The following is a 27,738-nucleotide window of genomic DNA, read 5'->3' on the forward strand; positions in this document are numbered from 1 at the left end:
GAAGCCTGGGTTCTGGAAGACTTCCTAGAACAGCTCGTCTGGTTCCGGATTGCTTAATTCTAGACTCTACTGCATGAAAAAAATAAATTACTATTTATTAAGCCACTGCAGATGGATTTCTGTGACTTGGAGCAGGTAGCAACTTTAACTGACAATCTTGTACATACTTCTTAATGTCTAGAGTGGTCATTAAGGCAGTTTACAAATACTTGAGTTCTCCTCCCAGGCACATGGCAGGATGATACTTTTCCACCGTTTGAATTAGGCATGGCCTTCTTACGTGCTTTGGTCAATTTCCATTAGCAAAGTGACTCGTGATACTCTTCAGTAGGAACTTTAGAAGCCAGTGCTTGATTCTCGGCATTCCCTTCCCCTGCCCTTCGATCATGGGAGCATGGGTCAAGACAGAATCTCCAGTGGCCTGAGTCCCTGAGTAACCGTAAGGAGCAAGACCTGCTGGCCTGCTATGATTAAGTAGTGGGATAAAGGAATAAATCTTTTTTAGAGATTTCAGGATTTTTTTTTTTATAATTGCAGCAGAATCTAGTTTACCTAATAGAATACTCATGTTTGATTATCTGCCTGGGATTAATTCCTAAAGGTATGCATGTTTTAAATACACATTGCCAAACTGTCTTTCAGAAATGTTAATGCATAACAGAACCCTTTTTAATACATCTTTGTATTGCATTGACAACATATGCACAATCCTTTTATCTTTCCTAATCTGATAGGAAAGGAGATGTCATTTTTCTTATGTTTCATAGCTTATAATAGTTTACCTTTTTTTAGTAGGAATACTAAGAGATATATTATAAAGGGTTATGTTTCAAGACAGATTACTGTTCAAGAGGATGGAGAAGAAGGGATCAAACATTTAATAAAACCTTATTATATGCCAGGTATTGTGCTTGGTGCTTTATTCAACATTCATTCAACAAACATTTATTAATCAGGAACTATAGGTGCTAAACTCCAACAGTTTCCTCTTGGAAAGTCTCTCCTGGGTCTTTAATTGCATCTGTATCTATAGCGAAAACAACTTTATCATGTGTTCCCCAAATGATAAACTGTTCAAAATGCGTTGATTATAGGCATTAATTATGTTTGTGATGCCAGCAGGAAATCAGGTTCTCTTTCTTAGGTCCTGGTTACCTGCAGCTGATTTCGCCCTCTAGTGGCAATATGAGTAAACGACAGGAGTCAGGACAGCCTGGTCTCCTTAGCTGGCCAGTCAAGACATAAAAATGAGAAAAAAGAGCAGTCCCTTTAGAGCTGGCAGGCGCTCTTCAACTCCAGCCAGACGGGGCCGCACCAGAACACAGCCTGGTGTTGTCTGATCTTCTGAATATACCAAAGAAGCCAGAACTCAATAGTTTTATCTACAATCTTCACATTAACGATTAAATCAGCGTTTAATAAAACACTGTAAGAAATAAACTCATCTGCTGGCCAGGAGGCCTCCTACCTGCTGTCACTTTGTGACATCTGTATTATTTTTCTCAGAATGAAGTTCAAGCACCCTTGCATTACAATCACCTGTGACACTTATTCAAATGTAGATTTCCAGAGTTAACGAATTTTAAGGAAAAAAATTTTAGGAAAGAGGAAGCAGATATGTGGAGGTGGGGGAGTGGGATTGCAAATTATTCATGTTGGCCATCAGGGCTCTTTACTACCAGTTCCTCTTTTAGGCTCTCTCCCACCTCTTCTCACATGACCATCAAGATTCTCCAAACTTAAACAAACTCCAGGCACATCCCTACTGTGTTTTGCTTCCCAATATTCCCCTCAGCTGGCAAGGATCTCATGCTCATCCCCACCCTCCTCTGGGTCAGATCCTGTGCATCTGAATCCCCCTGTGAGTAAAGGCTGGAAGCCAAACAGTACATTTCCTAAGCTTTCTTGTAGCTAAGGCTCTGGATGATTTGGGTTCTGCCAATCCAACGCACTTGGGCAAGGCTTGGTTTTGGAACCGCCGGACATCCACTTTGTTAGTGGCTATACAACTGGCTTCCTGAACGTGGCAGGAGAAGCAGCATTTATGGCAGTCCAGTTCGGGACTCTCTGATCTGGAGTTGTTGGGAGTCATTTTCAGTCTAGGTCTGTTTCTTCAGGCCTCCCCCATTCCCCCTCCAGTAAACCTGTTAGCCATTTAACATCCTGCAAAAAAAAAAACCCTTTCTGTGTATATTAGCTAGACTTGACTCTGTTCTCTGGGATCAAACCCAGAATAATAACACAAACACTCCCCTGGTGGTGCTGCTAAGTTTAACAACTGGCTCTCTAGTTGTATGCAATGTATGCAAGTCTATAAATTTTACTGTTATAAAGGGTGCATTATACACAATTTATAAACAGTAACAAAATACACTATACTTTTTTTAGAAATTTCATATAGACAACCGATTATCACAGAATGCCTTTGTTGACCTTGGCTGAACTCTTGTGTCCATGGCTAAACTGTAGTCACAGTTCGACCATGATTTGACAAACAAATTTGTATACCACCCCACTCTTTTCCCAATTAATTAAATATTATTAAATCTGATTTGTAATCCACCAGTAAACTATATCTCACTCTCATATAAATTATATTCATTAAATTGAAACCTCTTTTGGCTTTATCACTGTATATATCAGAATTCCACTGGTAATCTATGATATGAGTAATTTTTATGATGAATCAGATAATACTTTTTAAACACTAGAAGAATATTTTCTCAACCTACTTCTCTTAACAGTGTAATGGCTACAGACCCTGCTTATTATTAAATTTAATCTGCATTATAAACATTTTCTCTATAACTTTCTTAAGACAATCAGCAAAGCCATAAATCAAGACCTGATACAGTGTGCCTGCCAATTTCCATTGTGTAAACACTGCCCCCATGGCTGATTTTAAGCTACCAATGTGAAGTCATTGAACATGGAGTTGAGAAGAGATGGACACAATTGTATAGTATCTCTGCCATACAGATGCAGTAGACATAAATAACCTCAAGAGCAAAGGTAAGAGTAAAATGCAGTAACATCATTAAAAAATGATGAGTTTTTGGCATTTATTACTCTTGTTTCTAATGTATTTAATTGTAGGCTTATATAATTTAATTTTTAATAATTGTAGTGTTTACTGACTCACAGAATTCCTGAAAACTTACTCAGCTCTTGAAGGCCACTATGAGCCAGCTTCAGCACACAATCAATTTTACCTCTTCCTTTTGTCTAATGGTCCAATATTTCAAGGTTCATCTCCCATCTCACCTCTTCCAGGAAGCCTTCCTTAAAGTCTCTACCTTTTGAGCACTCTCCCTCCTGAATTCTTATAACATGTCTGTGGTGGCTTAACATGTAAACGACAGATATATGGGAGATGCTAAAAGTTTGCAGGCAGAATTCTGGCTCTGCCCCTTAGCTGGGTGGCATTTTTTAAGGTGTGTTAGCTTCAACTGCCTTATCTGTAAACTTGGAATAATAATATCTTCTTTGTAGAGCTATGGCGAAGATTTATGGTGAAATGGTACTATGTACATGGTTATTCATCAAAACACTATTTAAAATCTCAAAAAGATTAAGATAATCTAAATATCCATCACTAGGAAGCTGGTTAAATAAACTAAAGCACAACCACACAGTAAAATACTATGCAAGTGGGAAAAAATAAGGAACGCGTTCTTTATGTACTAATGTGGAACAAAGATATTCTTAAATGAAACAGCAAGGTGCAAAACAGTCTGTGTAATATGACATCATTCATGAAAAAAAGGAAAAAAAAATTTCCACATGCATTTGCCTATATATGCAGAGGGTATATATGCAGGACAGACATAGGAAAGAGGAAAAAGGGCGATTCATCACTCTTTTAATCCTTTTGGTGGTGGTGGTGGTGGTGGTGAAGGGAGGAGGAAGAGGAGGGGGAGGAGGAGGAGGAGGACGAGGAGGAGGAGAAGCACCACTACTTAGGGTTGAGCAGAGTCAATAATTGACAGAAAAGCCCAAACCAAAGGCAGGGCCAGGACCGAAGGGCTAGGAGACAGAATAACCAGAGAGCTGAAGTAAGGAACTCTTGGAATGTTCCTTGGAATGGTAATAGCTTAGTGAGGCACAAAGTTCGGGGGCATAGAGAAGTTCCTGGAGGAACAGAGGTGAGAGATCACGGTTGGTGGGTTACACAGGTGTATCTGAGGAGCAGCAGGGGGGCGTGGCTAGAGGGGAGGGCCTGGAGAAGAGGGCTGAGGGAGCCAAAGTGGGGGGTGACAGGAGACTGGCTAGGTGACAGGATGGACATAGGCTGGGGGGCAGGAGCATGTGTAAAATATTTGAAGTCAGACAGACCTGGGTTGAACCCTGCCCCTTTCCCTCAGCAACTGTGTGACCTTGCACGAGCCACTTAACTTTTCTGTGCCTCAGTTTCCTCCTCTGTAAATGGCAATAATGATAATACCAACCTCCTTCAAGTCTCACTGCCGAGAGACAGAAATGCAATAAAGCAAGTGAAGCACACAGTCTGGTATACGGTAAGCGCTCAAGAAATGTGAGGTTTTCATTATCAACCAACGGAGAAGTTGGCAAAGGACATAAAGCAATTTGCCAAGGCAAAGTATAGATTATAAACAAACAGGATTAATCTCGCTAGTAATCAGAAAAAATATAAATCCTCAAAGAGGCAGCAACTGCTATCTATTAAATTGGAAAACTAGTGAAAGTGACTGGCAAGCCTGGCAGAGGTAAGGTGGCACTGGCGAAGATGACATTGCTGTGAGCTAGATATAGTGGACCCTTCCTTTTGGAAAGCATGAACGAGCCATAAAAATGATGACAGCACACAATTCTACCTTTTAAAATCTACTCTGAGGTGATTAACTTATGGGTGATTTCTTTCCTCTTTCCAGAAAGTTTTATAATATGCTCATAATCACTTTTACAATTTAAAGATTATAATTTTAAAAAGTGATCTGGCATCCTTAAGACTCGAGAGCCAAATGCATAATTTAAATATGTATCTGTATGCAAATAAATACGTCTATGAGCTCAGGATGTGGGCACCCCATTGACCCTCTTTCTAATATAACAGCAATGTATCTTAAAGTTCACAGCAACCAGCTGAGGGAGGCGGTGTGTCACTTGCCTTTCGTAGCTAGAAAATGGGAACTCAGAAAAGGCCGTGAATTGCAGAATAGGGCTCAGACCTCATCTTTCTGGCCACAAGATGTCATACTAGGTACACCCTTCCCAGTTTCACACCCCCAACCCAGACCTCTTACTTTGCAGATAAACACGATGGAGGATAAATTGACAAAGTCTTTTGAGATCAGCTGCCCATACGAGAACTTCTCTTTCTTCCCCAGGATCACGAGCTCCCAGACCTTCTCATCAGACCACGACTCAAACAGATCCATCTTCCTGAAGGGAAAGGCCTGTTAGAACCCATCGCCCTCCACCACAGAAGTTGCACAGCTCTTAGCAATTTCCAAAAAGGAAGCATGTTCTTCTTCTGTTCTTGCAAATGCCTGAGGTATATTTCACATGCCTTCCCATCCCCTAGCCTGTAGCCAGTTTCCTGTCACCCCCCACTTTGGCTCCCTCTGCCCTCTTCTCCAGGCCCTCCCCTCCAGCTGTGCCCCTCTGCTGCTCCTCAGATACACCTGTGTAACCCACCAGCTGTGATCTCTCATTTCTGTTCCTCAAAACTTTCTCCAGCTCCATCCCCTTCAACCCTGTGGCTTGCTAAGCCATTCCCGTTCTAAGAACACCCCAAGAGTGCCTCGCTTAAGCTCACCAGCTATTCTGCCCCTCAGCCCAGCACTCCTGGCCCTACCTTTGGTTTAGACAGCTCATTCCTGCTCATTTCCTCTGGCCTATTGGCTCCAAATATTGAGTCTTGGGGAAGTGTCTGGACTCTCTTCTGTCAAATTGTTCCCTGTGGTCAAAGGCCCACTGCAGTGACTGCCCCTTCCCCTGACCTCACATACCACATACACGAGTTTGGCTTTCCTTATGCGTGCCCTCATGGGGCTACTACCAATCGTCTTAGATTTTTCTCTTCCCCAACAGATTACGAGCTCAGAACTTAGTGACTCAGGCATTACTAGGGGCACTGAGGGCACTGAGTTTTATCCAGGGCACCAAAGGGGAACAGGATGGTGCCACATCCAGACAAGGAGAGGGTCTGGAGACCCTGGAAGGAAAGTGGGGCCACCACAAAAGAAGCACCTAGTATGTGCCAAGCACTGGGCCACACACTTCCTGTGATCTTATTTGATCCTTACAATGACCTTGAAAGAAAGGAACTGTTATCCCTATTTCACAGAGCAGAAGAGTAAAGCTTGGAGAAGTGAAATGACCTCTCTAGGGTCATGTGGCCAATAAGCCTAAGAGCTGAGACTGGAAGGAACCCAGCTCTATTTTTTCACTGTATGAACAAATGAACTACTCCGCTCTTGGGGAATAAATCCACCCCTTTTCAGGCTCCAGCTCCTTTATGAAGCTCTCTCAGCTCTAGTCCACAGGGGCCCTCTGTCTCTCATGCTTCTCTGTAGCCTGCCACCTACAACTTGTATTTTCAGTCCAGTGCAGATGCTTCATTTGACTTTCACTCTTTTCCTAAGGGTAAGTAACTAAACATAAGTGCCCACGTGTGTCTGGCACTGTGACAAGATGAGGATTACAGTGGGAACAGGGTAGATCTGCCCTTGCCACCATACTGTCTGATGGGGCAAATAAACTATAAAGACAGTAGTATGCAACCAAGAATTACAGTTTGGATGGGGTTTTAAGGAAATATGGTGCGATAAAAGTATTGAGGGGCCACTCTCTATTCTGGGGTGAAGGTAGGGGGGTTGCTTAGTGAAGTGGGGCAGTGAGGGCCAGGGACTTCTGAATCAGACATTCTAGGACATCCTCATCATGAGACTTGGTTCCCTAACCCATAGACTAGAGAGAATGAAACATCCTCACAGGCCTGAATGTGAGATTAGATAAGGCTGGTGGTACAAAGGGGCTTAGCGTCTTGCCTGGCCCAGCACGTGTTCGGTAAATGTTAGCCATTCTAATATCACTATCCCACAAGGAAGGGATATTTGAGCTGAGATCTGAAGGTATAGGAGGAGTTTGCTAGACAGAGAAGCTGTGTGGGAAACGGGCACTGAAGAACATGCCAGGCAGAGAGAACAGCACCCAGAGTTTCCCACCAGGCCTGAGACAAAGTTATGCATCTAATAAACATCCAGGGGGAAGGTGCTGACTCATGATGGAGTTACCTAAAAAATTCAAACTGATGATTAGCATTCTTTTTAAGTTCCTGTTCCAGCTTATTAGCAATGAAATCCTCTTTGTCAACAACCAAGAATTCTGTTTCTTCCATACAGACCACGGTGGCCTTCCTTACTGAAGAACTGAGAAGACTCACTTCCTGCTGGGTAGGCAGAGGCAAAGACAAGTGAGAGAACACCTCTGGCTTCCTGCTTGCAGCCTTGCACCTCTCTCTCCTGCTTCCATGTCCACCCCTATCCCTCCACCCTTGGAAATCTCTCCTCCCCAGGCTGTGGGTTTCCCAGCCCACCCTGTGGTCCTGCTCACTCCCTACTTCTGTGGGCCCACTCCTCCCTCTTAATACGCTGCCCGTGGAAAAAGAGGCAACGGGCTTGACCAGGCCAGAGAAAGGAAGCTGGAGACACCTCACTGAGGAGTCACTATATTGTTACTTGGGAACATACCCCTTAAACATCACAAATGAAGAGGCTGTCCTTGGCCATCACTTGGTCCGCCTCAAACGGCATTTGACAGGTTAGGGCTCTGGGCAGTGACTTGCACAGGAGTATAAGGCAGGACAGAGTATAAGATAGGACTGGAACTGGCTGAGAGGTTCTAGCAGGAATCTTCTCACACCCCAACCCCAACCCCACCCCAGGAAGCCAGGCCCTTCCCCCATGCTTACCCCAAAACAGTCACCCTTGTGCAACAACAATGGGTGAGGGTCTAGAAAGGCACTGCTGCCATCCTCATCCTCTGTCACTGCGACTTTGCCCAGATAGATGAAATAAAAGCTGTTGCTCTTCTGCCCCTTCTTTATGATCACACGCCTGCGACCAAACCTGGGGAAAGACCATGGCCAGTTGATCTGGTAGCAATTCAGAGCCCAGTCCACGCTGGGAGGAGATCTGGACTGGTTGTGCTCTTTGTTCTGGAGTACAAAAGCACAGACTGGAACCAGAAGGGACTTCAGAAGAACCCAGTCCCAGCCCCATCAAGTTGGACTTCTTCACTAACATTTTATCTAGTATCCTGCCTGCCTCTGTTAGAAGCTTCCTGAGAGTGAAGCCTCTGTCAGTCTGCTTAGGTACATAGTAAATGTTCAATGAACAGTCATGGAATAAATGAATAAATGAATGCTGAAAGCAATGAATGAGTAGCTAATTGATTAAGAGCATTGACTTCAGAGCCAGACCAGGATCTGCCCCTAGCTTTTGCCACTGGACAACTCATATCCCCTTTCTGAGCTTCAGATTCTCTTGTATGTAAAATGCAGATGAGTATGCCCAGAAAGAGATGGATAAATGGTCTTATTATGGTCCCCAAGAACTCACTACCCAACTGGGAACCTTTAGGGTAAAAGTACACAGGTCCAAAGCAAACTGGGAGTTAGTGCTCAAACTCAGAGGGAAGTTTCTGTATTTCAAATGCAAGCTCGAATCTCACTTCTTTCAATATTCATTCATTTCCTTCATTCATTCAATAAGTTAAATAAATTCCAACTGTGTCTGTCAGACACAGTAGTAAAGGACACAGATTTCATTCTCAAAATTATGGTCAAGTACAAGAGATTAATGAAATTTAAAAATGCTTTACAATAGGTAAGCACAGGCTAATTCAGATGCAGAGAAAGGACATTTAACCCAGCTTAGGAAGGCCAGAGAAAGTGCTAGGATGGTTTCCGGAGTCATCCAAGTAGAGAGAGAGATGGAAGTGCATCCCAGGCAGAGGGACCACAACATCCAAAGGCACAGAGGTGGCTGGAAGCATGGCACATTCAAAGGAATGACCATAAGCTCCATTAGAGAGGAAAATGGGAGACAAGGAGGTAGTCAGGGGAGTAGCGGGAGAGAAATTTGGCTTCAAAAAAGGACTTCAAAAGCTGGGCTAAATTGGACTTTACCAAGAAGGCAACGGGGAGCCCAAAGTCTGCCCTTTAGTCTCTGCCACGATATGATGAGTCAGTGGCCTTTGTAGAAGTGCCCCAATGGCAGGATTCAGTGTTTTCCAGACTGCTGCCATTTCCCATAACTCCACTGTCTCTGCACTTCTCTCAGCAGATCCTCCTCTATCTCCTTCCTCTCTTTACTAAGTTACCAGCAGCGGGAGAGCCAACCCTCTGCACAGGCCAAGTGTTAATCAATTTGTTCCGTCAATTTGTTCACACTGCTCCAATGCTTGGAATGGCCTTTCCTCTCTTATCCACCTATTCAAAGTCCTTAAAGGAACTCAAGGTCCAGCTTAGATCAGCCTCCTCCAGGAAGCCCTCCCTGACTCAACCCATAGCAGCATCTCTTCTTCTGAGCTTCCAGAGCAGCCCCTGACCTTATGACCCCGCGGCAAACTTCTGGGGGCAGGGAACAGAGGACAGATGGACTAAGAACTACATTAGGCTAGAGCCAGTAGCTGGAGTGAGTAACTTTGTTCAGATACAAACCAGATGGGAGCCAGGTTTGTTGGGAAACAAACCAGAGGCTCTGTCAATGTAGGAAAGAGGAGATGGCCCAGATGACAATGACTAGATGGGAGAAGGCAGGCACATTCAGCCAGGAAATAAGGCTTTGGAGATGAAAGAGCATGTGTTCATTCAAGTGTAGGCTCCTAGAGCTGGAGCCAGAAAGACCCTCAGAGGTCATCGAGCTCAATCTATATTTTGGGGATGAGGAAAGTGGAGCCTGCAAAGCCCATGGCTTGCTGAAGGTCATACTTTAGTCAGCACTAAAACCTGAATCTCCTAGAGCAGACATCTATTGCTTTTGTGCCAAGCATCTGGTCACCTTTTTCAACCAACTGCACCCTGATTTTGCTTTGGGAAAAACACCTTTTCTTGACTCTTAAGACAATCAGAGCATCACTACCCACTGATAATTCAAGCAGAGCCAATCTGGTTCAGAAAAAAAAAAAAAAAAAAACTGATCCCAAGGCTCTGACCCGAGAGACTAAGATAGTCTCTCTTTCCCAATGAACTGAAACCAGAAGGAGGGAAATTTGGAGCTGTGGCTGGAGCAGTCATCTTGCCACCATGAGAAAAGAGTCTAGCTGAGAAGTTGGCTTATGCTATGAAGAACCAAGAGATGGAGACAGACAGACAAACAGACATTGAGTCCTGGTGACTTTGAGGTGAGCTGAGCCTGAAGCTGGAGGACTATCCTGGGATTTTTTCAGATACATGAGTCACTGAGGCATTCCCTTGGGCTACATTTTCTGTCTTGCAACTTGCCACTGGAAGGATCCTATCTAATCTGCTAATTCCCAGTCCAGGCAATAATCAATAACTGGCTTTAACAACCATGCCTTTTGATCTATATAAAATCGATATTATTACCTTCATTTCACTGATAAGGATACTAAGCTCAGAAAGGTTAAGTGGCTTGCTTGAGGTCACAGCCGGGGCAGACATGGCATTAAATTCCAGAGCTTCTAGCTCCATGATTATTTTTCTTTCCATGACACCATTCTGCCTGCCATGGAATCTTACTTTAAGATAGCAATGACTTGCTCTTCTTCACTGGGCTAGGACATAGCAAATGGTTCCCTCTGCCTGGAATGTCCTTGTCTATGCTTCCACCTGTCAGATCTACTTGTTCAAATGCCACCTCTGCTGTGAAACTCCCTTGGTCAAGCCAGCTAAAGAGTTGCCTCCCCCCATGGCTTATTACCTGCAGAATGGATCCTGAATGGTTCATAAAGGGTCATAATCTGTACTTAGTTGTGATTATGTCCTCCATGAAGGAAGATATCAGGGCACAAACTTTACATCCTGGATTTTCAAGACAGGCCTTACCTCAAATACTCTGCTAGGCTGTTCCCCTATAAGCCAGTGAAATGTCCTGGAAATAGTAATATTTCCACATGCACTTCTTAAACTTCTCTAATACAAGGAACTTACATGGCACTTTTTGTGACATGGGCCTTTTGACAAGCTGATGAAGCCTTCACAGAATAACATTTTAAATGTATAAAATGAAATGCATCAGAATTACAGTTAACGAAAACCCAAATTTGCAATATAGTAATAAATGGGCATTTTTATTAAAGCATCAAATAATAAGATCTAGCAGCATATCTAATAACTACCATATTTTCAAAGATAGAACGAACATAAACTGTTTTTCAAGAAATCCACAGGAACATGAATATGATGTGAAAATATCCATGATTTTTCTTTTAGTGAAAAAATCACAAGAATATCTAACACTACAGTAGTTTGTTGCTTACACCCAGGATTGAAGGAAATGATAAATTTCATTCAGAGGTTAATGAAAATACAGGTAAATTTTTTTTTCTTATCCAAGTTCAAGACCCTTGTCCTGGTTCCTATCTGGATGTAGTATAATCACCTGTGATCTATTCTGGCTTTTAGAACCTGGATTTGAGTACCAGCTCTGCTACTTATTTGAGTGACCTAGGATGAATCATTTTCCCCTTCTGAGCTTCGGTTTTCTCATCTAAAAATCAGGGAATTGGACCAGATCCTTTTTGAGGTTCCTACCAGATCCTCTCCAGATTCAGTGGTTCCTTTATTCTGAGTAGACTCTCAATAAATACATGAAATAAACTCATAACAGTGAGCACTCAGGTGAACTGGCAGACAGCTTTCCATGGCTGACACTCCACGGAGAGGCTGGCAGACCTGCCATGGCCTTCTCAGCCTGACTCTTTCTGCCCAGCCCAGCCCCAGCCCAGGAGCCAAAGGGCGTACCCCTCACTGACCGTTCAAAGCGCATGACTTTGGCCAGGAGCAGCTGCAGGGACTGAGAGTAGTTCCGGTAGCTCCCTATAACCTGCAAGGTGTTACAGAGGAGCTGGATCTCCTGCTCTGTCCTCCAGGAAGGTTTCTTCTGTGCTATCTCAATGGCCTTTGGAGGGAAGTAACCCTGGAAAGAGAGAGCTAGAGTGACACATTGAACCCAGCAGTTTCCCCCATGGGCAGGAGGGGCAACTCCTCACACTCCTGCTTTTATACTTTCCCACTCCCCACATGATAGTGGTTGACATGGAATAAGTGCTCACTGTGTGCCACACACTGGCATATGCATCTTAACACACACCATCTCACTGTATCTTCACCCAGCTCAAGAAGTAAAGCACTATTATTATTTCCTAATGACAGATAAAGACACCCAGGCAGGATTAGAACCTAGATCTGCTACATGCTACAACCTATAACCCCAGCTACTAACCATAGTGCCACTGCCATTCACTGACTCCCTGCACCAGGCAACGTGGGCTCCCTGGGCTCCAGGGGTCCCTTAGCACATGCACACTGCAGTCAAGGGACACCTCCCTTGCCTCAGCCTGTACCTCTGCATGCTATGGAAGACTAAGAATCAGAGAACCTATAGAGACTATCAGCTAATTCTCATGAACCAGAACTCCTGAACCAGTGGTCAAGCAGATCTACCCATTCACCCACCACTCACATCTGCTGGAGAAATGGTACTTAAGAGGTTAACACCCTCACTGGCTGCCCATTGCACTTAAGTAAAATCCTAATTCCATACCACAGCCTAGGAGCCCACGTGGTTTGACTCCCTACCTCTCTACACCCTTCCATCCTTACCTCCTGCTTCACCTCTTCCTTCTCTACTCTCTAGCCTTCTGACTCTTACAGGTGCCAAGCTCACTTCTGTCTTGCAGTACTTTTGGGTTGTTTCCTCTGCCTGGAATGTTCTTCCTCTGGATTTTCCCATGAATATGACTGCTCCCTCCTTCCTATTCTGTTCTCAGCTCCTATGTCCTCCAGGAGTCCCTACTGGATTATCTAAGCTAAAATAGCAGGGCCCCCTTCCTAGCACCCTATAAGCCCTGAATCCTTTCCTTCGAAGGATTTAATACTTTCTGAAATTATTTATTCCTTTTTGTTAATGTGTATATTTGTCATTTTCCTATCCTCCCACACATAAACACACAATCTAGAATGCATTGTCCAATATGGCAGCCAACAGCCACATGTGGCTATTTAATTTAAATTAGACAAAAGATAAGTTCGTCAGTCACACAAGAGCTCAATAGCTACCGGTATCTGCTACTACACTGGACACCACAGACTATGGAATATTTCCATTATCTCAGAAAGGTCGGTGGGACAAAGGTAGGCAAGAATATAAGCCCCAATGTACACATGGTGGTGGCCTCATCTATCTTGTCTACCACTCTTGAATAACGTCTCACATGTAGTGGGTGCTCAAGATAACATTTATGGGAAGAATGAATGCTGGCAGTGCTGGAGAATAGGAACTGTCACAGAAACAAAATGAAAGTGGACATGATAAGGAATTCTGGACATTAGAACAACAAATCCAAAGCCTTGCAGATTCACTCAGAAAGGCTGTGTGGCTCAGTGATTAAAAGCTCATGGGTTCTGATGCCAGGTGCCGGGATTTGAACTTTGGCCTCCTACTTCCTAGCTGTGTGTCCTGGAACAAGTCACTTCTCCCTGAGGCTCAGTTCCCCTATCTGATAATAGCAGAAGCCATATGTATAAATAGTAGGTTTCCAATGTGCCTGGCACACGGCAAGGGCTACAGAAGTGTTGTTGGCTGTTTTCATGGTCTAAATCCAATCCTTCTCCTTTCTAAATCTTTTGCTATCAATAATCCATTGGGATTTCTATCACAGGATCCATTTAAACAAAATCCTGATTTCCCTGGCTTCTATGAACCAAACTGATTCTTCAGGCTCATTCGGGGAGACAGATCTAGGCCTACCTTAGGGACTCAAAAAAAAAAAAAAAAAAAAAAGGAGGGAATATAATTCAAGCAGGGCCTGGAAGACCTGGCCCCAGCCTGCTTCCTGAACACCATTTCTCAGCGCGCTCACACTCAGGAGCTTCATGCCAGCCATCCCTTCGCTGTGTCCCTCTAGCACACAGGAAGGATAAAGGAAAATAAGAGGGACCGCCCTTAATCCCACCACCCAGAGCGAGCGAGCTGTTAACATCTGGCATACTTGTTTCTTCTCCTTTTCTAATGTATAAATAAATTCTTTGAAAATAACACAAGTAATACATGACTATATTTTCCATTAAAAATCAGAATATGGATGGTTAAAATCCTTTTGTACCATATCATGTCCAATCTGGATTTGCTCTCCACCACCAGAGTTTACCATTTTTATACATTATTATATACTTATACTTGTGCCCGCAAAATATGTATAGAATTGTTTTCATTTTATTTATGTGTCAGACTGCAGACATCATTTATGCAACTTGCTTTGCACTCCATGTTCTTTTTTAAACTGTTATGTGAAATGTACCCCTTGTTTCCAAAGTCTCACAATTGCTATAATAAATGAATCTAAATTCTAAATCTCTATAATTCCAAGGATTCTTCTTGAGAAGTTTAGTTTTAGCAGAGTCCCAATATGGCTATACTGAAGTTTTGTCACAATCCAGTCACAATCCAAATGCTTCCTGAGCAGCAGGTTATACATGCATAAATGTGTGTGGGGGTGTGTATTAGCTTGATTGAGATATAATTCATATACCATATGATTCACTATTTAAATTGTACAATACAATGAATTTTTAGTGTATTCACAGAATTGTGCAACAATCACAATAGTCTTTGAACTTTTTCATCACTCTAAAAAGAAACCAGTACCCATTACTCACTCAAAAGACAAGTTTTTAAATTGAGTCTCTACTCTTCAACTCCCTATTGGAGCCAGAGTCAGACACAGTTCATTCAAGAGGCTGAGAGGCCTTGCTTATATAATGGATTTTTCCTCTGTACCCTCTTCTCTCCCTCTACTGCTATGTACAAAATTGCCTTCATCTCTAGAGTTCTGTGGCTCTCAGAGAAGCCCCCAGTTTCTCCTATCTGAAGGGCAAAATTTAGGTAAACTTTAGGCCCAGTGTCAGACACTGGCCAGTCTGGAATGTTAAAGAAACCCAGAATTTGGATGACTTAATTATGCTTTGTACATCATGAGGCATGAGAAATTAGATAATGTCCAGGAGAGACAGGCAACAGAAGTCACACATAGGCTTCAAGGGGAGAAAGAGGCGGGACAGGGTGCCAAGTGGTCCTGGTAACAGTTGTAAAGCTTTGTCCTGCCCCCTTTCCCTGACAGAAAAACCAGTATAGCACTTCAGGCCAGGGTTGAGTCAGGTCTACACTGGTAAGAATTTCAGAGCTTTCCTAAAAATAGGTAGGTCCCTTGAAATATTAAATGTAATTTTAAATTTTAATTAACATCCAGGATTTGGTAGGGAGAAGCCGAGAACATAACCACGATCCTTGAAATTCAGAGAACAAGTCACACAGTCCAAAGCCTCATCCAGATGTGGCATTTCCTCATCAGAATGGCCATCCTACACCTAGGTGGAGACAAGTGTGCTCAGTGTCTCTCAAAGAGTTTGGGACAGAGACAGAATTCTCACACAGGCCAGGGCTTTTCCTAGGGCTTTTCCTACCACCCTGATTTTTTCTTCTCTGTCTCAACCTCTCAAATCCTGTGCTTTGCCTTCTGCTGTTTTCCCACAGATCCAAGTAGGAGCTCTCCCCTGCTGGTTCTGCTCAAGCTATAAAGCAACAATGAGTTCAGGGGCAGGGTGGGGGGGACTTCACAGTCTTAAAGTGCCAGGACTAGAAGGGATCACCGAGATCAGCTATTTTATAGATGATGAAACTAAGTGGCTAGCTCAGGGTGACAGACGGGGTTGGTGACAGAACCTGGACCAAACCCAGCTGTCCTGATGCCCAGCCTGGTGCTTCTTCCAGCCTATGATGCTGAAAGAAAATTCCCAGCATCAAGGTCAGAGCTATGCATACCGACTCTGCAACGAAGTCCATCGTATCAAATGTGATCCGGCCTTGTTTCCTTTTCTGGAAAAAAAAAAAAAAAAAGTAAGGGATAGAAAGGAAGATCAGCAAGACAGGGTCTATAATTCCCATAGGAGGCAGGGAGCCCTGGGAAACCACCTACCAGCTGGGCTTCCCATGGCCACTTCCTCTCAAATGCCCCAACTCAGCACAAGATTTGGATGCAGCATTGACAACATACTAGTGTGAGGGGAGAGAAAGATGAGGGAGGGGAGAGGGAAAAGAAGAGAAAAAGAAGAAGAATGGAAAAAGAAAGGAAGAAGGAAAAGAAGCAAACAAATAGGAAAATGTAGAGGGGGGAAAAAACAAAAAAAGGAGGGATTAAAATGGAACAAATGAAGCCAACCTTCACTGCATGCCTATAACAAGCCAGGCACAGTACATCTTCCTTATCTATTCCATTTCATCTTCAGGACAAAGCAGGTATTATAAGCCCTGTTTTAGACTTGAGGGGAGAGAAGGAACTTGCCTAAGGTCACACAGCAGGTAAATGGTCATCTAGAGGGTGGCCAGGAGGAGATATGAGAGGTCTTACGGATGAATTAATCCACCCCTACCTCCTCAAAGATGCAGAAAAGATGTGGCAAGAGTAGAGAAGGGGGCAGAGAGGGAGGGAAAACATGTAGGGGAAGGTGAGGGGGAAGAAAAGGGACAAACAAGGTCCTGACCACAATTTTGGGCCAACCAGGACCCCCATTCATCTCTCGAGACATATCTCATATCCTTCTCCAGAGTTTGGGCATCCATGTGGTTCTTCTCAGGGGAACCAATGAAAGAAAGAGGTGGTATTCAGAAAGATATGGATTCACACACTCTACTGAAAACCAGTCTATGAATCTCTCCACCCAACGCTAAGTCCCAGGCCCCCTTGCTCTCTGCGCAGCACCCATATGATCCCCATAAGCTGCCCTTGAAAGGCTTCTGCTCTACTCAAGGCCATCCTCCCAATGACAAGCCTAGCACTGGTCTTCAGCTTCCAGCTGACCAGGCATCAGCCCAGGTCTGCTGGTAACCAAAGACTCTTGGTCTCCAGGAGCCTTCACTTTTCCAGTGCATGACACCCTGAATCAGAATGTCCTTACTGACAGCTCTCCTTGTCTCACAGGTCACAATTCTTCTAATTCATCCCTTCCCATCTCATGGCCCAACTACAGGGCAGAACATGGTTGGAGACTTGTTTGGTTTGACCAGTGTAGTGTCTTCAAAATCTATCTGGATGTCTTCAGATGGGGCATGCTTTTTCTCTCTTAGCTGGCCCACAGGCCCCTCCTCCCTGCTACATCTTAAACACAGCCATACACACAGTTACATTACCTGCTCACCTCTCCAAAAGCAATCCAAGACCACCTTCCTTTCTCCCATTACCACCGCCCCCCCCCCCACACACACACACACATGCACCTCTTTCCTTGGCTACTATACTTCAGAAACCATTTTGGAAAATATTTTGGAGTGAGCTGCTGGATGTAGCAGGGAGGCAGAGGCAGCATCTAGTCACCACTGGCATAACAGAAAAATAAGGCAGGGTTTGTCCGGGTATTGGCTGGGGAAACTTTGGAGCCCTGGACAGTAATGAACCTAACTTTGGGGAACCAGAACAAGCTAACAGAATGGTGATCAACTTTTCTGAACCAAAAATGGGCTCGTAGTCTACCACTGGGATAAAATATTTGAAACTGGGACCCTCGAGAAAATCTAGAAACCATAGTCACCAGAGTTGCACAGGCCCTGCAAATGTTCCCTTCTTGTTTAAGTGAGGGGACAGGAAAGAAGATAGAGAAGGAGAACAGTTGGGCATTCATAAAACCCCAAGTGGGCTTCTTCAGGCTCTTTTGATCACCTCTGGAATGGTGATGATTTCTTCCCCTCTCCCTTTCCATATGGAGGGAGTTGTACTCATCGAACACTACTAGTCCCTCTCCTTCTACACTGAGGAGTGACTTAAACTCCTTAGTAGATTTGGAAGGAAACACTAGGCATGATCACCCCCTCCTCCTTTCCTCTGAGACTACATTCCACTCTGCCCTCTCTGCTGGAAGTTTAGGGCAGAAGGCCCTGCTGCTACAGTGGAGGCTGCCATGGTCCAGCACTGCCTGTGACTGTGTGTGCAAGGCTGTCTAACGCTGGGATTCGGTATTAGGTAACCCTCTTGCTTGATGATACGAGTCACATTCTCCAATATAAATCTCATCATTAGTAAAAGTAACAGTTGGGTCTCCCATCTGCTTTATCCTTTGTCTTCTCTCTCAGTTGGTACAGAACTTGGGCTAGAAAGTGGGGTGTTAATTATAGGAACCCCTTAAACCTCCAAATCCTGCTGAGCCTGGCTGCTTACATCCCAAAAGGAGAAGACAGGGTGCCTTCTGTGAGGATTCTCAATGATCTGATATTCCCGGAATCCCCTGAGGCCTTGGCGGAACATTTTACACACTCGGATCATTACGATGATATCCAGCATGAGCTGGTACAGCCCCTGTGGAAACAAAACAAACAAGAGCAGTGGAAACCGTCTGTTCTCAGCCGTTAGCAGCAGGCCGGATGGTGCCAAGCTAGGTGAAATGGAACAGGATTAAATGCAATGGTGTGCTAGAACGATGGTTACATTTTCAGGAGGTTTTCAAGACTGTTGAAATCACGTTGATAGCTTGAAATTGCCCACAGTGGGAATGTTTATGCTACATAAATATTGGCAGCTCTTGCAAATGGGGGCATCCCCTTCTCCAGGAACCAGTAGTTAAAACATTTAGCAGCCTAGTTCTAGTTCAATGTGGACTCTTTCACTTTGGTCCAGAAAATAAAGAGCACAAATAGTGGCAGGAGGCAAGGGATGATGCAGAGAGCCCGAACTTGGGAATCAGATGGATCTGAAGGAAGAACAGTTAGCAAATGCAACATTGCTGGCTGTAAAGACAGAGGAAGGAAGCCAAGAGCCAAGGAATGTGGGTGGTCTCTAGAAACTATAAAAGTCAAGGAAATGGATTTTTTCCTAGAACCTTGAGAAAGAAAGGCAGCTCTGCTAACACCTTGATTTTAGCCCAGAGAGACTCATGCCAGACCGCACAAGATAATAAATTTGTATTGTTTTAAGTCACTAAATTGAGGCAATATGTTAGAGCAGCAATAGAAAACTAACATAACACCTAATCCGCGATGGCCCATCCAGTATTTTCCCTGGGAATTTGGAATTGGAACTGAGAACAAATTCCTAATATGAATTTAGGTAAGGGCAGTCATCTACTTGCCAAGAAGATACAGGGGATAAGGAAGCAAGTTCAACACCAAAGAGAAAAATCCAGAATGTGAAAGAATCTAAAAGTCACCTAACCCAGTTTCTTCAAAAAGTCAGTTTCCTGAGGAAAATGAACAAAGCATGGGGACTATTCTAGATTAAGATTCAAGAGACATACAAGCAAATTCAAAATATGAACCTTGACTGGATCCTAATTCATCATAACAAGATATAAAATACATTTTAGGAACAAATAAGGAAATTGAATATGACTATATATTAGATGTTATAGGGAAATAGCTTTAATTTTCTTAGTATTATGGTGATATCATGGTTGTGTTCTCATTTTTAAGAGAGTGTTATAAAGTATGCAACTTTCAAATGACTCAGTAAACACACACCAATGCACACACACAAATACAGAAAGCCAATATGGCAAAATGTTGATTGTTAGATCTAAGGGATGATTATTATATAAATTTTACCTTTTATGTTTGAAATTATCCATAATTTAAAAAATGCAAAAACTAAAACCTTTTAACTTCTGATAATAAGGACATCATAAATGAAATGAAAAAGACAAACTGAAGAATGGAAGAATATATTTGCCATGCATATATATAATCAACAAAGGATTACTATCCAGGATTACAAACGATTACCACCTGGAATTTTTTTTAATTCTACAAATCAAAAGAAAAAAAATAGAAATACCCAATAGAAAAGCGAGTGAAGGATATGAACAGGTAATTCAAAGGAAAACTTGAACCACCTATGAATAATGAAAAGATTCTGAATACCACTAGAAATAATGGAAATGGAAATTTAAAGTAGCAAAATATCATTTTATACTTAACAGATTAAGAATTTTTTAAAAGTTGAGGCTGTGTCCTTTACAATGAAAGGAATTATATGCACCCTTGTGCTTTAGAGAAACTTACACATACACCAAGGAGGATGATCATGGAACACTATAGCAGTGGGAAGTGCCCATGAGGAGGGGAATGCATCAGAATGTTACAGCGCGGTCGCAGGATTGAACAGTGCACTAGAGCTGTGTATGTCAATGTGGGTACAGCTCACGTATGATTTTGAGTAGAAAAAGGTGAAATATGATGTCATTTATGATACCATTTTTTAAAATGTGCTGTATACTACACAGTTGCTTGTGGATACTTATTGTTGCTATATATACATACATGTGTAATAAAATTTAAAGATATGGGTAGGAAGGGTCTACATCAACCTCAGGAAAGTGGTTACCAGTGAGGAAAATGGGAGTGGAATGGTGAGGAGTTTCACCTGTCACTTTAGATTTTAAAACTCTAAATAAATTTTCTTTAAAAATTATATACCTAAAGGAAATATGGGGAAAGGCTTTATTAATAAAACAATTTGCTACTATGCTAAGGCCGTTATAAGTATTGACTAATTTAATCCTCAATAAATCTATGCAATAGGTATTAGTATGATCATCATCCTTTACAGAGGAAAAAACAGCAAATCAAATAACTTGCCTAATACTAACATTAGCTACATGACTGATAGGCGATAGGGATTTGAACCAAGGCAGGCTGGCTCCAGAGTCCAAAAGTTTAACCTATTACCTTACTCTGTGGCTGGGCCTCATTCTCTCTGGACCGCACAATAGCAAGAAGGGTACCTACAGAGCAGGACTCAGGAGCTCAGAGTATAGCCTATGACTTGCCCAGTTTCCAGAAGGAGGTAAGGGATGTGGAGGTTACAGGACAGCACTCAGAATTAAGTCTTTTTGAAGCCAAAACTGGAACTCTTTCCTTTGTACCCATGCTGTGACTCCAAAGGTACAGGGTGGCCACATTTACCTGAGGCCCCCTCCTACACCTGCCTCTCCCTTCCTCAAAACACCTGTCTGTTCAAGCTTCCACTCTTCCCTCCCAGGGCCCTTGAAAATCCTCACCAGTTCCTTCTTCAGGATCTGCCAGGAATGAGATACCATATATCTCCTCATGGTTCCCAAGCTAGCAAATGTTACAACAAGCTCCTTTGCCTTTCAGTGGTAGGACCACGTATCTTTCCCCAGAATCCAGTGATATAGAAATGAATAGCTTCCCTCGGTGGCAAGGTCAATGTTCCTCTCTGCTCCTCATACCCAACAGCTAAGAGAATCTCATCCTTATGTCACAATTAAGGATTCTAGAAGGAAGGGAGGAACCAGAATCTGAGAATCTAATATGTATTGAACACTCAAATAATGGAAGCATTATCTTAGTTAATCCTCAAAACCTCCACAAGGTGAGGGACCTCACAAGCACTCCATACATGAAGAGACTAAGACTCAAAGTGGCTCAATGACTGCCAAAACCACGGGGCCATCTTAAAAAAAGCAGGAGGCTCCAGGGCTGGGCTGGGGGCATCCAACACCTCAGCCTGGGGACCACTCTGAGAACTTGGAGACCCTGGAATGTAGGTTTAAGCCACTGTCCTATAAATCTTGTTAAATCAGTAAATCAGGGACACTAAGCAAATCAGAAGTCCTGAACCAAATGGGATGCCAAATGTCGAAAGGAACTTTGTGACTGGAACTCAATGACTCTGAGGTCCTTCCAAAAGTCAAGAATATAGGATCTAAGTATCTTTTCCTACTAAAGATGTCAATTTGATAATCCCAATTTGCTGTATAAGAAGCATCAGCAAAAAACTATGACTCCAAGTACTGCCAGATTCACCTTTCCAATCTAGCTAGGCCTATCTCCCAACTCTTCCCCAACTGACCACCAAATGGAAGGGGACTGAACACAGTTAAGACAGCCAGACAGCAGGGAACAAAGACTCAGGCTCTGAATTACTAGATTAAAAAGCCACCACTCTTGGGATGAGATGCTAACCACTTACAGAAGCAAGCAGAGACAGAGCTGGGGTTTTTTCCCCCTTACCTGAAGAAAAGATGCAAAGGACTCAGACAGAGAGGAAGAGATAGTTTCAGAAATAGAGACAGAGACAGAGAGAGACAGAGAAGAGGGAAGCAGTGTGGAGTTTTTGCCCCCTTTACCACAGACCTGATCTTGAGGAAGGAAATAAAAGAGGATATTCTACAAAAGTTGGGGGTTTCTGAGAATAAACTACTGGGCATGGGAAGACAAGAGAAATTGTGGAAGGTGGCTATGGACTGGGGGCGGGGGACTGTCCCATCAGTCCTCTGAGTTGCCTGAGGATCCAAGTGACATGGAGAGGACCCAGACTATCAAGGGCCAACAAGGATGCCAGTAAGTAGGACCAAGAACCTGAAGAGACCCCAAAGCAGACACTTCCAACCTCACTTCTGCCAGCTGTAGTTGTATATAATTGCCCTGGGAATTAGATCAGTGTTGGGTAGGTAAAGACAGAAAGTTTGGGGAGCTCTGAACTAACCTAAGGTAAATCAATAGCCTGAAATTATATCCCCTCAAAATTACTGGATTGGAACTCCATTTACCTGAAGACATGTAAATTAAGTTGTCTGCTAGGAGACAGGCTGGGGACTCAAAGTCAGACAGTAAAGTCAGTTCTAGAAATTAAGGAAGTGGCATTTCTGTTCTAGTTCCTACTCTTACAACTGAATTGTTACAGAGTAGAATTTCAGAAAGAGCACCGGTCCTACTCGTGTATGATCATTAACCACGTGGGACCTCATTTTCCTCATAAAATGGAGTCAAGACTTGTCAATTCCACAAATGAGGTATTTTTAACATAAGATCTTTTATTGTTTTGCTAATTATAAAAGTTATGTAACAAAAATGTATAGAGCTCCAACTACAGACAAAGCATGAAAGGGTGTATAAGACACGGTCTCTGCTCACAAGTTCACGACACAATGGGGAGGAAAAATGCTTCTGCCACCATGAAAGAAATTCTCACTATAATAAAGTTATAAACATATATGAAAAATGCATAGAGATTGCACAGGGAGCACGAGACAGGGCTGGAAAGTGAGATGCCCAGAAGGCGTGGCAGAACGTGACCTTGGGCTGGCAAAGCCATGAACTAGCTACCCATGGGCCAAACTGAGCTGGCAGACTGCTTTATTTGACCTGTATGTTTTGGTTTAAACTTGCTTATCTTTAGTTGGGGCAAGGGCTCTCTAATTTACCAAGTCCTCACCTCACGAAACTGTGTTACCTGTCAGGCATATCATTTGCAACCCTCAGTATAGAATCTATATGACTCCTTTTGGGTCTAAAATCCTTTGACTATAATCATTGGTTGCAAAATGGGGGTCTACAGGCCATATTTAGCCTGCTGGTATATTTCGACAGCTTTTTTTAAAATGTGAAGTGGCTTCCATTATCTGAGTGTTCAATAAATACTAGATTCTCAGATTCTGGTTCCTCCCTTCCTTCTAGAATCCTTAAATGTGACATTTAAATACTGAGATTTTATGGATCATTTTCTAAGAAATCATAATTTACCAAAGTAATCCCAATAGAAGTCATATAAATAGTTTTCATAGAGGGAATCGAGAAAATTATTTTTTAAAAAAGAAAAGGAAAAGGTCTCTCACCACTATCACCACCATCAAAAATGAAAAAAGTACCAGGTCCTAAAGTTTTAACAGGCAACTTCAAATAATCTAGATGTTTCTCAAACTGACCCGGAGCATAAATAGAAGGAAAATAGTAAATTCTTTTTATGAAGTAAGAATATTGACACTTAAAAATCTAACAAAGAGTGCATAAAAAGAGAAAGCTAGAGGTTCATCTCATTTATGAATATTGTTTTTAAGATCATAAATCAAATATAAGCAAAGAGAATTCAGTAGCATACTTAAAAATAATATATTATCCCAGGAATGCAAAAATGATTAATAGAGAATCCATAAATACGATCTGTTATACTAGCAGAAAAATGATCTGACCTTCATACATTAAAAAAATATTTTTGACAAAGGCACATGAATGAACTTGTCACTTTTGTGGGCTCCAATGTGCTGGGACTTTAGTAAGATTGCATAGAGCATGCCTTAGTGCTGTCCCACTGGCTGGGGGCTGCTCCTGGACACATTCGCTCACCAGCTTTTCTGGGCTCAGCAATACAGTGGCCAGAGAAAGTTCAGAGTAGGAGGCCATCACATAGGCCTGTACAAAAACGTCATGTTCTGAGAAGACTCAGAGGGTTTAAGCCAACAGAGAATGCCTGGGGCTGCAGGTCTCAGGGAAAGCTGGCAGAGTCTGGAGCTCTCCAAAGAAGGCCATGCACCTTGAAGGCAGAACCAATAGCACCTTCTGTACAACATGGGGATCGCAATGTCAGGGCTGGCTCTGGGAGCTCTCCTGGTACCACTGGCACCAAGGAAAAGCGGGGCATGTGGGCTGACCAAGGAAACACACAGAAAGGCCGTTTTTGCAGCCCTGCAGCACCCAAGTACCATCTTCCAGAAAGAGAAAGTGCAAAACCATTTCCCTCGCACAAAACCCTTGTTAAAAGGAGCTTCGCTATGAACCTAAGAGATTTCCTGCCAGCCTGGAACTCTGTGCTAGTCCCTTCCCCACACACAACTCCAACAAATAGCTGGTCCAGGAAGAACTCACTTCGTTTAAAGGAGAGTACAGTAAAAAATAAATAGCACCAGACCTATATAAATAGATTGCTTCAAAAGTAGGAGAGGGAGGCGGAGAACAAGAGAAACAAATGGCAGATGAAAGAGACTCACCAGAAGAAAATTAACAAGAAACAGATGATAATCATGCACAACAAAGAACTCAGAGGGCTGGGTGAATTTTAAAACATGAGATCAAAACAAAGATGCCTTAGTTCAAAGAAGAGATGACTGAGACAACAGGAGGAGATGGCATTGGGAAGTGTTTTCTAAAAAAACCATCTCAGAAGTGAAAGTAATTTTTAAAAATAGCAAAAAGGGAGCCAGCCCTGCTGAATACAGAGGATAGGATTGCAAAAAAAAAACAAGGAGTTGGAAATGAACGAAAAATATAGGTAACAAGTATGGAGATAGAGGGATGTGAGGTAACATATGTACATGGGTTTCTTTAACTTTTGTAGCTGTAAATCTTTTTTTCTGGTTTTACTGGGATATAATTGACATGTGACATTGTATTGGTTTAAGGTATACAACATAATTACTTGATACACGTATATACCGTGAAATGATTGCCACAATAAGTTTACTTAACATCCATCACCTTGGTTATAATTTTTTTCTTGTGATGAGAACTTTTAAGAACTGTAAATCTTTTTTTTTGTAATAATTGCATCTATTTCCATTTTTGATAAAAACTAGTTTGTTCTTAGCTCAAGGCACACATTTATAAATAACGGGCATTATAAATATTGGAAGAACAAATGGTATCTTTGAAGCCATAAGAACTATAAATCTTAAGACATCTTTGAAACCTAATAAACCAAAAATGGATGTATACGCATATTTAAATATATAAAGGGAACTAACAATAATAAGGCTGGAAAGAAAAGGATTAAAAAAAGTATAACAATTACTCTTTGACTTTTGAATTTTGTACTAGGCATATATCACCTATTCAAAATGAATGAATTGATTTTTAAGTAATGAAACAAAATCAGTGTAGTGCAATACGGAACACAGAGCTACTGGTAGAGTGCCACGTAAAAACATGTTCATGGAAAACTGAGAACTTGCAGGATTGCAACTGAAGAGAATTCAGTGAAAGAAGGGAAAGGCAAATGGATTATTAAGTATCTCGGCTTCTGAATTTACAATGGTTTATCAGGAAAGAGAATTACTAATAACTGAGTTAATTACAAACATAGTCTAACTAGATTAAGTACCCTAGACCTGTTATCTGTACCTCATCAAAACATCAAAAGACAAAACAGATCTTCAGCCCAAGATCAAACACATTTGATAAAATAGGTTATCCAAAAGAAGAAGAGAGACCAGATCAAGCTTCTTAGACTACATATAAAATTTTTAAATGCAGAAAATGGAACATCCTGGAGGCTTTTTATCTAAACCACCTCATTAGCAGAACCTGCTTCCTCTCCACCATGAGCTGGCCTCCTGGAACGATGTATGTACTATGTGATGTATGTAAATGAAATTATAGGATAACTAAATATGTTGAAAATCTGAATTTCTTGTCCACTGGTAACTTAAAGTTCCCTATTTAATATCTCACATTAAAAAAATAAGGCAACATAACAAGGGTTGGCGAGGATGTGGAGAAACTGGGACCCCTTTGCTTTGCTGGTGGGAATGTAAAACAGTGGAGATGCTGTGGAAAACAGTATGCAGTTCCTCAAAAAGGTAAACAGAGAATTGTCATATAATCCAGCAATTCCGTGTCTGGGTATATACCTAAAAGCATGGACAGCAGAGACCCAAAGAGATATCTGCAAACCAATGTTCACAGCAGCATTATTCACAGTAGCAGAAAGGTAGAAACAGCCCAAATGTCCATCAGTAAATGAATAAACAAAATGTGGTATTACAGACAATGACTATGTAATACCATATATATTAGTCCACCTGATACACAATACATGAATAAACTTGAAGACATTATGCTAAGTGAAATAAGCCAGAAACCAAAGGGCAATTATTGCATGATTCCACTTAATGAGAGACCTAGAAGAGCCAAATTCAAAGAGACAGAAAGTAGAACAGTAGTTACCTGAGACTAGCGGTAGGGGCAGAATGGGGAGTTATTTAAAGAGTATACAGTTTCTTTTGGTTTGGGAAAATGAGAAACGTCTGGAGATGGACGGTGATGTTGGTGGTACAATAATATAAACATACTTAATGCCACCGAACTATGTACTTAGAAATGATTAAAATGGTAAATTTTTATGTTATGTACATTTTACCACAATTTTTAAAAACTGCATTAGAATAAGTAAAACACAAAACAAAATTCGAGAACCCTCAACAAAAGACAAAAAATTTCAAATGTGTAAAAGATTAGAACAAACGTTTTACCAAAAAAAGTTAAAAGATGAAAAGATGCTCAACATCATTAGTTAGTTATTAGGAAAATTCAAATTAAAACCACAACGAACTATGACTAAACACCAATTTGAAACGATTTTTGAAATCCAACAATACCAAGTGCTGGTGGGAATGCACAGCAACTAAAACCTTCATTCATCGCTGGGCCCTGGATCTACCCTGGCTATACTTTATCCTCTCTGAACTTTAGTGTGTATATCTGTGAAGTAAAGGGGCTGTTCTAAAGCTCTATGAATCAAACACACCTCTATGGACAGAAAGCTGGCAATATCTAGCAAAAAACTGAATTTCGTCATTTCCCTACTGGGAATATGGCTTAAGGAAGTCCAGGTCTCCCTTTCTATCCAAACTTTTGCTTTTCGAACTCAGAAACCAAATAGATTTTATAGCAAACAGGCACTTATAATCCAAAATAAAGAAAGTACTTTCAATACTGGGTGATTATTATTTAATAGTGAAAAATCAGCAAA

General features: G+C 42.1%; 1 protein-coding gene across 4 annotated transcripts in view; it reads right to left on the reverse strand.

The window, feature by feature from the left end:
• The window catches only part of CNBD2 (cyclic nucleotide binding domain containing 2), a 60,088-nt gene that overhangs the window by 31,912 nt on the left and 438 nt on the right, over positions 1-27,738 (reverse strand). The window contains exons 1-7 of one of the 4 annotated variants that reach the window (XM_016127255.2): positions 21,251-27,143; positions 18,418-18,555; positions 16,032-16,085; positions 11,965-12,128; positions 7,937-8,093; positions 7,260-7,411; positions 5,265-5,403 (exon numbers count right to left, since the gene is read on the reverse strand). In XM_016127255.2, coding sequence (XP_015982741.1) covers positions 5,265-5,403; positions 7,260-7,411; positions 7,937-8,093; positions 11,965-12,128; positions 16,032-16,085; positions 18,418-18,555; positions 21,251-21,301 — 855 coding nt within the window. In that variant the 5' untranslated portion in view covers positions 21,302-27,143. Of the gene's footprint in view, positions 1-5,264; positions 5,404-7,259; positions 7,415-7,936; positions 8,094-11,964; positions 12,129-16,031; positions 16,086-16,185; positions 18,556-21,250; positions 27,144-27,738 lie in introns of those variants that run through there. The other 3 variants (XM_016127254.2, XM_036229454.1, XM_036229455.1) reach the window with 3 other exon arrangements.

Source organism: Rousettus aegyptiacus, unplaced genomic scaffold (genome assembly GCF_014176215.1).
Source record: "Rousettus aegyptiacus isolate mRouAeg1 unplaced genomic scaffold, mRouAeg1.p scaffold_m13_p_12, whole genome shotgun sequence".
Lineage (NCBI taxonomy): Eukaryota > Metazoa > Chordata > Mammalia > Chiroptera > Pteropodidae > Rousettus > Rousettus aegyptiacus.